Raw genomic sequence first — 12,685 nt, 5'->3', positions numbered from 1 at the left:
TCGACCGATTTGTGCGTTCTTGACAAAGACTATTGGCCAGCTGAAATGCCACCACGTTATGGAGAATTGGCAATAGCTGTTCTCTGCAAGCAGCCATCTACCTCTGTAATCAATGCATTCAGAGATTATGTGGAGAAAGCTAGATAATGCACTTCCCAGGATTTACGACCATTACTAAATTGCACACTAGTAATTCCAAGCAGCACTGCAGATTGTGAGCGAGGATTCAATCAAATGAACTTAATTAAGAATTCTCAAAAGCCGTGTATCAGTACTCATGCTTGTCAGACTACATGGACCTCCCCCACCCGCCACTCCTGATGCATTGGGATCCAATACCGTAAATCATAACCCGGCTGCAATGTCACTGATCGGCAGAGGACTCGAGGACAAGACCAGCCTCCCCCTCTAGCACGAGTGTGGAACCAAACTCCTTGTGGAAATTATTGTGAAGTGTTGGTTGCAAAGAAATTCAAGAAATATAATGGTATCAAGACTTTGGAAGTTTGTGGTGATAAAGCCTCTGGAGGGTCTATTGATGAGCTTGCTGTGCTAGTTTCAGAAGAAAACCCTTTGCCTGAGAAAATTTGCAATGTTGATGAAAGGAGCCTGTTCAGGTGACACACCCCTAGGAAAATACTAGCAACTGCTAAGGAGAGTGCACCAACAGGGGTTAAGGATGCTAAGGATAGGTTTGACTGTCCTTGGTTGTGCCAATGTGGCTGGTACACACAAATGTAAATTGGCTGTAATTGGGAAGATCAAATGCACCAGGGGCTTCAAGAGTATTCAGGCATTACCTGTTCACTATTATGCCAATGAGAGAGCCTGGGTGACCAGGGACATGTTTTCTAGTTGGTTTCATAACCACTTTGTACCAGAGGCATGTGTAGCTGGACTTGAAGGAAACTGTAAAATCTTGTTGCTCCTGGACAATTGTTAAGCACGTTTCCCCTGCTGAACTCTTGGTGAAGGACAATGTTTTTATTGTTTACTTCCCCCCCCCCCCCCCCCCCCCCCCCCCCCAACCACCCACCACCACCCGCCACCCCCGCCCCTCCCCCACTGGAAGAACTATTCAAGAAGGCCACCCTGCAGAGCACATTGATACTTTGAAGTCTGAATCTTCTCCTGCAAGCAGAATCGCAGATGGTGCCATGGGTGGGAACATATTATAGGTACCCTGTGTTTATTATTCAGTGATACATCTTACATTTATAGCCATTTTATTGACTTTAGACTATAGCTAGCCTAGGCTTAGGCTATTGTAATGTAAGTAGGCCTAGTCCTATATGCTGAAACTGAAATGATCTGACATTCGTGTGTGGGGGCACATGGTGTTCTGTGCAAGTGGCCTCAAAATGTTGAGGGGTGAGGAGGCAGTCTCCAGAAGAGATGAGGCCAAATGGAGATGTGAGTGTGTGTGTGTGAAAGTGTGAGTGGTGATGTCCCTTGAGCTGGCAGTGAGTGAGATGCCAGTGAATGTGTGATGGACTTGAGTGTGTGAGTTTAGAGTGATGAGATGTCTTACCCTGGTGGCACGGATGAGATTATTCATCCTCCTTCTGCACAGGATGGCCAACCTCTTCTGTGCAGCGTTGGCACTGATCTCCACTGCCACCAGCTCCCAAGCCAGAATGGTGAGATTGCTGGAGCTCCTGCAGCCAGAGCAGAGGTGGAGGACATCAGGGCGGACCTCCAAAAGGCCTTCCAGTGATGGGTCACTGAACTCTTCTTCGCTTTCAGGGCCATGTCTTCACTGGAGCAACCCTGGGCTGCAAGCATTGAGAACTGTGCGTGCGGTTAAAGTTTAGATATGGCACCCGGAGTGAGGAAACGGTTTGGTAACGATGTGGCGGGTGATTCAGAGGCCGCCTGCCAGTGAGACGGCGTGTTTCCTGTGGCTGCATAATTAACGAGGCAGGAAGTGGACAATACGGTGCGAAAAGCTGCCATTGCGAATAGCGGGTAAAACCTCCTTTTTCACGCCCGCTACCGCACTCAGTGCAAATCTGGGATGATTCCACCCTTAACCTAGGCCTGGATTTTGAGTCCAGTAGAATAATTACTATGCTACCGCACCCTTTACCTCCATAGTCCTTAATACCCTTCCCTAACAAAAACCTATCAATCTCAGTTTTGACAATGTTGGACTTCCCAGCAGGAGTCAGTAGAAAGTGATTGGATGCCGAAACCCTGGCTGATTTTTAACCTTTCTAAGTCCAGAAGTTTTTGAGGCCAATTTTAACACTTCCTGCAGTCTCCCTGTCAGGTCAGCACGGTTGAGGGGACCTGATGTAAATAAGATGGCTCCATGTTCTTCACTCCAGGGAGTAGTTTCCTGTTTCTACTCTGTTGAATTATTTTAACATTTTAAATACCTCGATCTTCAGTACTCGAAGGAGTACAGGCCAAGTTTACACAATCTGTCTTCATAATTTTAACCTACTAAGCCAAGTTCAAGTCATTTAGCAATTTTCTGGCAATTTGTACAAGTCTGAGCACACACTTCCCAGGGTTTGAAGTTATGACTCACTAATCTGCACAGACTTGTGTTCACTTCCTGGGAGACCTGCAGCAGCCAGTGAAAACCTATCGTTTGTACAGATTTCCTGTCACACCAACAATACTAACTTGAACCACTCACCCAACTGAACAGGGGAAGCAGGCAGAGATATCTAGTCATCTTATGAGCAACATTTGCCGTGATTTTCCTGGCATCTTGAAAGGAGCGCAGAGAGAGAATTTTTTGCTAGCCAGCATGACATCTTAATTAAAAGCAAAAAACTGCGGGTGCTGGAAATCCAAAACAAAATTAAAAATACCTGGAAAAACTCAGCAGGCCCGGCAGCATCTGCAGAGAGCAACGCAGTCAGTGTTTCGAGTCCGTATGACTCTTCAACAGAAGACATCTTAATTTGTTGGCAACATAATTGCTGGAAATCATAAATTGTGATCAATTGGGCTCTGCCCCACTCTCATTTGATAAAACTGTGTGTGAGGTGAATTGACTTGGGGTGTCTCAACCCAATTCCTGGTAGATGTAAATCTGCAGTGAATATTCTCTTTGTGAAAGCCAGGTGGTAAAGGACATGGAGCCTATCTTTATATACTTTTATGAGCATTTATTTATTTATTACAAACATGTGGCTCCTCACACAACAACTCTCAGTCCCTATTTATGGGCAGTGGCGTAGTGGTATTCTCACTGGGCTATTAATCTGGGGACCCAGGTTCGAATCCCACCACAGCAGATGGTGACATTTGAATTCAATAAAAAAAATATCTGGGATTAAAAAGCCCGGTGATGATCATGAAACCATTGTCCGTTATTGTAAAAACCCATCTGGTTCACTAGTTTCCTCTAAGGAAGTAAATCTGCTGTCCTTACTTGGTCTGGCCAACACGTGACTCCAGACCCAACTAGCAATGTGGTTGATTCTTAAGTGCCCTCTGAAATGGCCTAGCAAGTCACTCAGTTTTCAAGGGCAGTTAGGGATGGCAATAAATGCTGGCCTAGCCAGCGATGTCCACACTCCATGAACGAATCAAAAAAAAAACCTGCGTATAATTAAATACAATTAATGTACCATTAAGAGTGAATGTCACTAAGCTGTCCTGTCACCTACAGGTGTTTGGTGTGGAAAATGGAAATTAATTACTACTTCAGTAGCATTTCTAGCACCTGTAATTCTCAAAATGAGTTGCAATGCAGCACCAGAGATAGTCTTGAGGTGAAGCGGAAGTGGTACTCAGACTCAGAAGCAGAACTGCTGTGGTTCTCTTTTGCCATTATTGCAAGACAGCTGCTTTGATGTAAGCATACGAACAAAGAGCATGAAAATGCCATTCAGCCCCTCGATCCTACTCTGCTATTTAATCAGATCATGGCTGATTTGATAGTAACCTGAAATCTGCATCTCGCCTACCCCTGATAACCTATCACCATCCCCTTGCTTACCAAGAATCTATCCACCTCTGCATTAAAAATATTCAAAGACTCTGCTTCCACTGCCTTTTCAGGAAGAGAGTTCCAAAGACTCAGGACCCTCTGAGTAAAAAAAAATACACCTCATCTCTGTTCTAAATGGGCGACCCCTTATTTTTAAACAATAACCCTAGTTCTAGATTCTTCCATTCTCTCCACATCTACCCTGTCAAAACCCCTCAGGATCTTTTATGTTTCAATCAAGCCGCCTCTTATTCTTCTAAACTCCAGTTGATACAAGCTTAGTCTGTCCAACCTTTCCTCATAAGACAACCCACACATTCCAGGTATTAGTCTGGTAAACCTTCTCTGAACTGCTTCCAACGCATTTATGTCCTTCCTTAAATAAGGTGACCAATACTGTACACAGTACTCCAAATGTGGTCTCACTAGTGCCCTGTACAATTGAAGCATGACCTCCCTACTTTTGTATTCAATTCCCATCACAATAAATGATAATATTCTATTAACTTTCCTAATTACTTGCTGTTTTTGCATACTAGCCTTTTGTGATTCATGCACCAGGACACCCAGATCTCTCTGCAACTCAGAGCTCTGCAATCTCTCACCATTTAGATAATATGCTTCTCTTTTATTTTTCCTGCCAAAATGGACCATTTCACATTTTCCCATATTATACTTAATTTGCCAGATCTTTGCCCACTCACTTAACCTATCTAATTGTAGCCTCCTTATGTCCTCTTCACAACTTACTTTCCTACCTATCTTCGTGTCATCAGCAAATTTGACAACCATTCCTTAATCCTAGTCATTTATATAAATTATATATAAACTAAATATAAATAAACAGTTGAGATCCTAGCACTGATCCCTGTGGCACACCATTCATTACATCCTGCCAACCTGAAAAAGACCTATTTATGCCTATTCTCTGCTCCCTGTTTGCCAGCCAATCTTCTATCTATGCCAATATGTTACCACCTCTGCCATGAACTTTTATTTTCTGCAATAATCTTTGATGTGACACTTTATCAAATGCCTTCTGGAAATCTAAGTGCAGTACATCCACCAGTTCCCCTTTATCCACAGCACATGTGACTTCCTCAAAGAACTCCAATAAGTTGGTTAACCATGATTTCCCCTCCACAAAACCATGTTGACTCTACTCGATTACCTTGAGCTTATCCAAGTGTCCTGATATAGCTTCTTTAATAATAACTTCTGTCTCCTTCCCTTTTTTAATAATGGAGTTACATTTGCTATCTTCCAATCTAATGGGACCTTCCCTGAATCTAGGGAGTTTTGGAAAATTAAAACCAATGCATCAACTATCTCACTAGACACTTCTTTTAAGGCGCTAGTGTGAAGCCCATCAGGACCCAGGCTGCTCCAGCAATTTACTCAGTTCCACTTCTCTGGTGGCTGTAATTTTCCTGATTTCCTTCCCCACTTCCATTTCCAGGTTTATAGCTGCGTCTGTGATGTTACTTATATCCTCCAAAGTGAAAACTGATGCAAAATACCTGTTCAATTCATCTGCCATCTTCTTGTTTTCCATTATCAATTCTCCAGATTCACTTTGTATAGGACCAACGCTCACTTTGTTAACTCTTTTAAATATTTATAAAAACTCTTACTGTTTTTAGATTTTTGGCTAGCTTTCTCTCATACTCTAATCTTCCCCTCCTTATTAGTCTTTTAGCCATTCTTTGCTGTTCTCTATATTCTGTCCAATCTTCCGACCTGCCTCCTGTCTTTGCACAATTATATGCTTTTTCTTTAAGTTTGATACTGTCTTTAACCTTTCTAGTTACACAGATGGTCTGTCCATCCCTAGGACTTTTTCTTATTCTTTGGAATGTATCTATTCTGTGCATTCTGAAATATTCCCTTAAATATTAGCCACTGCATATCTATTGACCTATCCCTTAACCTAATTTGCCAATTCACTTTAGCTAGCTCAGCTTTCATACCCTCATAATTGCACTTATTTAAGTTTAAAAACTTAGTCTCAGACGCTCCCTCAAACTGAATGTCAAATTCAGCCATACCATGTTGACTGCTACCTAGGGGCGCCTTTGCTATGAGATCATTAGTTATTCCCATCTCATTGCACATTGCACATTACCAGGTCTAGTATAGCCTGCTCTCTGATTGGCTCCAGAACATGCTGTTCTAAGAAACTATCCGGAAAACATTCAAATGTAATCCTCATCTATGCTATCTTTGCCCATCTGACTTTTCCAGTCTATATGTAAATTAACATCTCCCTTGATTATCGCTGTGCCTTTCTGACAAGCTCCAGTTATTTCTTCCTTTGCATTCCATCCTACCATGTGGTTACTGTTAAGGGTCCTGTACACCACTCTCACAAGTGACTTCTTCCCTTTACCATTTCTGATCTCTACCCAAGCCGTTTCCACATCCTGGTTCCCTGAACTTAGGTCATCCCTCTCTATTGTGCTAATACCATCGTTAACTAACAGAGCCACCCTTCCACCTTTTTCCATGCTTCCTGTCCTTCCTAATATCCTGTACCCTTCAATATTCAGGTCCCAGTTCATGTCCTCCTGCAGCCATGTCTCTGTAATGGCTATCAAATCATAATTATTTATTTCTGTGTGCTCTCAGATCATCTGTTTTGTTTTGAATGTTACATGCATTCAGGTACAGAGCTTTTAGCTTTGTCCTTTTATTCTTTTTATAACTTCTAGCTTCATCTGTTGATTTACTGTTAGACTTGTACTCTCTATCCTTTCCTGTCAAGATCTATTTTTCATTTCCTGTAATAATACCTACTTCTTTTGTCTTGTCTCTACTCTTTGATTTACCACACGTTCCCAAATTTGATCCCTTGCCCCAACCATTCACTTTAAAACCCTCTCTACTTCCCTAGTTATGCGGCTCGCAAGAACACTCTTCCCAACACGGTTCAGGTGTAGACCTTCCCAACTGTACAGAGCGCACTTTCCCCAGTTCTGGTGGCAGTGCCCCATGAACTGGAACCCACACCAATCTTTGAGACACACATTCATCTCCCTAATCTGACTTGTCCTATGCCAATTTGCACATGGCTCAGGTAATAATCCAGACATTATGACCTTTGAGGTCCAGCTTCTTAATTGGGTGTCTAGGTCCTCATACTGACTATGCAGAACCTCCTCTTTCATCCTGCCTATCTTGTTGGTACCTACATGGACCATGATGACTGGATCCTCCCCCCTCCCACTGCAAGTTCCTCTCCAGCCCCGAGCAGATATCTCGCGCCCTGGCAATGGTCAGCAAGACAGCCGTCTAGACTCACGCTCTTTGCTGCAGCGACCGGTGTCAATCCCCTACTACCACTATGTTCCTTTTTGCTTCCCCCCACTTGGATGGCTTCCTGTACCATGGTGCCATGGCCAATTAGCTCATCCACCCTGCAGCCCCCACTCTTATCCAAACAAGCTGCAAAAGCCTCAAACCTGTTGGACAATTTGTAAAGGCTGAGGCTCCTGTGCTCCTGCCCTCTGAGTCCCCTTACCTGCCTCATTCGCAGTCACACTCTCCTGTCCCTGACCAATCAGAAGACCCTGTCCTAAGAGGTGTGACTGCCTCCTGGTACAAAGAATCCAGGTAACTTTTCCCCCTCCTTGATGCATCGCAGTCTCTGTAGTTCAGCCCCCAGCTTATAAACTCTAAGCTGAAGCTCAAACACTTACTGCAGACATGTTTGCCCAGGAGTTCCCACATGCTGCAGCCTCACCTGCCCTGACATCCTTAGTGTGTACTAATTAACTATTTAATTATTTTATTCAATTATATATTTTACTTTTGCTTTTATGTATTTTATTAACCTTACCACCAGTTGCTAGACTATTCTGAACCTTAGCAATAGAGTAAACATTAGTCACTTACCAGATACTCACTAGATAACCAGCTTCCTCACTTGTAGCGGAGTACAACTTGAAGGCTGAGAAAGTTAGAAAGCAAAAGAGCATAGCTTTCTCTTCCTTCTCTGGCTCCCTTAATTACCCAACCCCCAGCACTCTATCCTAAGCCACACTTCTCGCAGTAAACCTTACCTCATGTCCCTCTTTCCCCCAGTGCATTGAATTCCCACTTTGAACCAAATTCCTAAATATAGTCACTCAGTCTCTGTCTCACTCAAGCCAAAGTCTCCCCCCATTGACCGTGCGCCTCTTACTGATACAGCCAATGAGAGTCAAGGGTCCTCTTTGTCAAGCGCAGGTGTTGGCAGTGCTGGGTTAGTAGTGGTTCCCCTTCCGAGATATGGGCAAGTACAGAGGTGAAAAGAGGAAAAGAAAGACTTGCATTTATATAGTGCCTTTCATGTCCCAAAGTGCTGCCAATTTTACATAATTTTGGAGTAGAGCCACTGTTAGAAGAAACATAAGCTGTTTTCCTTCATAACAGGTGAAAGTCTAGAAGAGATTACAGTCTCTTCGTTCCAACAGTATAAGTGGTCCCTGGGTAACACTACAAAATAAGTATGCTGCACTTTACCAAGCAAATACGTTGTTGGGCTTGACTTAAACAAACTAATTCTGAACTGCACTGATGCATTTTCCTTCTTGGCCCTTGCATCTTTCTGATTAAAACACCAGACTGTCTTTGCAGCCCTGGCTGGATCTGACTGTTTATCTCTGTGTGTTTTATCTCTTGCTGAGCAGAACCAGAAAGGGAGGGCCCACCAGACCTCCTCTGCCTGGAACCTGGGACCAGTGACTCCCCATCACAGGGAGTGCAAGCCATTTCTTAATTACCACTACAGACTGTCAAACTGATCATTACCCACAGTCCTTGAGGAAACATCGCCTACGCATTAATACCCTACTTACCTATTGTCTCCAGAAAATTAAAGCTTAGGACTGACGGAAACGCCAACCGACTGCAAGCAAAGACTCTGCTATCTTATTAGTTTGTCGCGTGCCATCTCTTTGCCCCCACTCCCCAAAGGTGTGGGTGGACGATATTATTAACCTTCAAGAAGAGAACGGCGATGTGACTGCAGAGCCTTTGATTGGAGTCAACTGGAGTTGCTGTTGGTCCAAAGCTTTAATTTTCCAGAGATGATTGGTAATTAAGACATTAATGAGCTGGCCTTGGTGATGTTTCCACAAGGACTGTGGATAATGATCAGTTTATGAGAAAGATAGTAATAGCCGACAAGAAGATGCGGACAGGCTGATGGAATGGACGGACACGTGGCAGATGAAGTTCAACACAGAAAAGTAGGAGGTGCTACATTTCGGTTAGAAGAATTAGGAGACACAATTCAAGCAAAACGGTGCATTTTTAAAGGGGGGCAAAAATAGAGAGATCTGGGGGTGCTTGCCACAAATCTTTGAAGGTGGTAAAGTAAGGTTAACAAAGCGGTTAAAAAAATTGTATAGGACCCTGGGCTTTATAAACCAAAACATAGGGAAGAATTTTCCTGTGGCTTCAGGACCTCAAGGTCGGGACCAAATGGAGGTCTTGCCAGAGGGAGATAAAAACAAGAAACTATGGATGCTGGAAATCCAAAACAAAAACAGAAATACCTGGAAAAACTCAGCAGGTCTGGCAGCATCGGCGGAGAAGAACAAAGTTGACGTTTCGAGTCCTCATGACCCTTCAACAGAACTAAGTAAAAATAGGAGAGGGGTGAAATATAAGCTGGTTTAAGGTCCACCCCTCTCCTATTTATAGTTCTGTTGAAGGGTCATGAGGACTCGAAACGTCAACTTTGTTCTTCTCCGCCGATGCTGCCAGACCTGCTGAGTTTTTCCAGGTATTTCTGTTTTTGCCAGAAGGGAGACTGGCCTAGTAGTAAGGTGGCCCCCCTCTAATGGCCGCCTCTATGCTCATTGTACTGTTAAGGATGGCAGGCGGGCTTTCAATGCTGCCAGCGCAATCGGAGGGCCAGCAGTTCTGGAGCCTCAACAGCTCCACCTTGGGCAGGTTGGTGAATGCAGCGGGGGGTGGGGCGGGGGGGCTGCTCAAGGTGCTCAACGTGGACACACTCTTGGAGACCTTATTACTCGGCCAGTCTCCCTTCTAGCAATCGGGACTCTATTTGGTCCCAATGTTGAGGTTCTGAAGCCACAGGGAAATTCTTCCCTATGTTTTGGTTTATAAAGCCCAGGATCCTATACGATTTTTTTAACCGCTTTGTTAACCTTACTTTACCACCTTCAAAGATTTGTGGCAAGCACCCCCAGATCTCTCTTATTTTTGCCCCCCTTTAAAAATGCACCGTTTTGCTTGTATTGTGTCTCCTCATTGTTCTTACCGAAATGTAGCACCTCCTACTTTGGACCAACAGCAACTCTGGTTGACTCCAATCAAAGCCCTGCAATCACATCCCCCCCGTTCTCTTCCTGAAGATTAATAATATTGTCCAAATGCAATTTTCAGAGGGACCCAAGTGGTGGGCCACTCAGAGCGGAGGGGAAGCCTCTCCAGCAGACGCGATTGAGCCGCAGATGTGGCCTTTCCCAACAATGGCCCCCAACCTGTCACGAGGGGGACGTCTCCATGCAGAAGGCAGCCTCCAAAAGTGAGGGGTTGGGTGGGGTGGTGGCACTCTGCTACTGGCAAAATGCCAGTGGTGCCATAAAACCGCCCCTAACTGGGCCTTCAAGTATGTAAATTGATTGCCTGTCTCCATGCAGCAGGCAGACGATCTCCTTTCCAGGCCGCCCCAGGAAGGTTCCCCCATGGCGGGAATTCAACACAGTTTTGCACCCCTATTTCCCCCGTCAACCAGCCCCCCCCACCCCCAACCACGCCCCCTGCCCACAACCACCCCCATCACCGCCCACCTGCCACCACAGGGCCAGAAATGAACAGCCCATATATTGCAAAAGCCAGGAGTTTATGCTAAATCTGTACAAGAAACGCTAGTCAGGCCCCAGCTGGAGTATTGAGTCTAGTTCTGGGCAGCACACTTTAGGAAGGATGTGAAGGCATTGGAGAGGGTGCAGAAGTAATTTATTAGAATTGTTCCAAGGATGAGGGATTATAGCAATGTGAATAGGAGAAACTGGGGTTGTTCTCCTTCAGTCAGAGAAAGTGAAAAGAAGATTTCATAGAGATGTTTGAAATCATGAAGGGTTTAGATCAGAGTAAATAAAGGCTGAAGGCCCAGATTTAAAGTGATTGTTAACAAAGAGCAGAGGCGACATGAGGAAGAACCTTTTTACGCATTGAGTGGGTAGGATTTTGAATGCGTTTTCTAATAGGATAGAGATTTTAAAATAACCTTCAAAAGAGAATTGGATAAGGATATGAAAGTAAAAAAAGTTGCAGGGCTATTCAGAAAGAGCAGAGAATTGGAACTAACTGGATTGCTCTTTGATAGAGCTAACACACACTCAATGGGCCACATAGCCTCCTCTTGTGCTGTACTGTCCCTTGATTCTATCTGGGTCACCCTATTGATCTATTTTCCGGTGTTGCTATTATTGTCAGATATGCCTGCGCTTTTGGGCTTGGTAGGATTACTCAACTTCTAGGGCTCTTAAGCTGCTGAGAAGCGAGGTTTGTAAGATGTTTTCCGCCCCATGTTTGTCAAAGCTTTACAGAATTTTGGGAGCGCTCCAGTCCATGGGTGTGAATTCCAAGTTGCAGAATTTGACAAATACCATTTGTTGAACAGAGTGACCGAAACACAGGAGCAGCCTGGGCCACCCTAAAGCAAAAAGTCAGCACCTACAGACTTCCTCAGCATTGCATTGTGTCGCAAAGCATAACTCAGGCTTTTGTTGGGGTGCTTGATTCACTGTACACAGCAGTTTGCAACCCATTGGAGGGATCTATTCCAATTTGGTAAACGGTTTGTTGCTTGGAGCTTGAACCAAAAAAATGAGGAAGAATGCGGCTGATTGAATTCTATCTCTCTCTCTCTTTTTTTGTTGTAGGTGGCTGAGGAAGCAATTCTACAACGTGGACCGGAATCGAGAAGATCGGTAATAGCAGCAGATGTTTTGGAATGGGATATTCCTTCGCAATGGGGCTGGGATGTCAGGGGCAAGGCTGGAGGATTCTTTCTGTTGCTTTTTCTGCTTTTCTGACACCTCCCTTCCACCTCCTTCAGCCTGGAATCTCACAGTACAGGCCAAATGCTTCTAGATAAATGTTTTAATGGTGCTGCTGGGTTTATAGACTCCCAATCTGAAAAATCATCCATCAGCTCAGTCATTGCTGTGCATTTTCTTGAACAACTTGAGGTGTTAAGGTATTTGAACAGTAGCTTAGGAAATAGATCCATGTTTTCATTATGTGATTGTGGCTGGGATTTTCCAGCCCCAACATGGCGGGACCCACCATGGGAGTTGCGGCGGCCCAGCCGAAAGTCCATTGACTCTCAGCAGGACCGGACGATCCGGACATGTGCTCCGTGTGCCTGTTTCTTTGTGTATTTGTGTGTGTTCATGCATGTATGCTTGTGTGTTCATGCATGTATGCTTGTGTGTTCATGCATGTATGCTTGTGTGTTTATGCATGTGTGTGTGTGTGTGTGTTCATGTGTCTGTACTTGTGTGTGTGTGTGTGTGTGTGTGTGTGTTCATGTGTCTGTACATGTGTGTCTGTTTGTTTGTGTTTCTCTTTGTGTGTGAGTTTGTGTCTGTGTGTGCGTCCGTCTGTCCGTCTGTCCGTCTGTCCGTCTTTTCTTCCAGGTACTTTCTTGTCATTGCGAATCTCCCTCTGTAGTTTGCTGCTCTCCATCATATTGTAGTATACAATGTCTGA

General features: G+C 44.4%; 1 protein-coding gene across 1 annotated transcript in view; it reads left to right on the top strand.

The window, feature by feature from the left end:
- plcg1 (phospholipase C, gamma 1) overlaps positions 1-12,685 on the top strand; it is a 155,875-nt gene that overhangs the window by 57,096 nt on the left and 86,094 nt on the right. The window contains exon 5 of the mRNA XM_041204279.1: positions 11,854-11,901. Coding sequence (XP_041060213.1) covers positions 11,854-11,901 — 48 coding nt within the window. The remainder of the gene's footprint in view (positions 1-11,853; positions 11,902-12,685) is intronic.

This window comes from Carcharodon carcharias, chromosome 14, assembly GCF_017639515.1.
Source record: "Carcharodon carcharias isolate sCarCar2 chromosome 14, sCarCar2.pri, whole genome shotgun sequence".
NCBI classification, from domain to species: domain Eukaryota; kingdom Metazoa; phylum Chordata; class Chondrichthyes; order Lamniformes; family Lamnidae; genus Carcharodon; species Carcharodon carcharias.
Note: the sequence above shows the minus strand (reverse complement) of the source record. Positions and strands in the feature narration are given on the sequence as shown.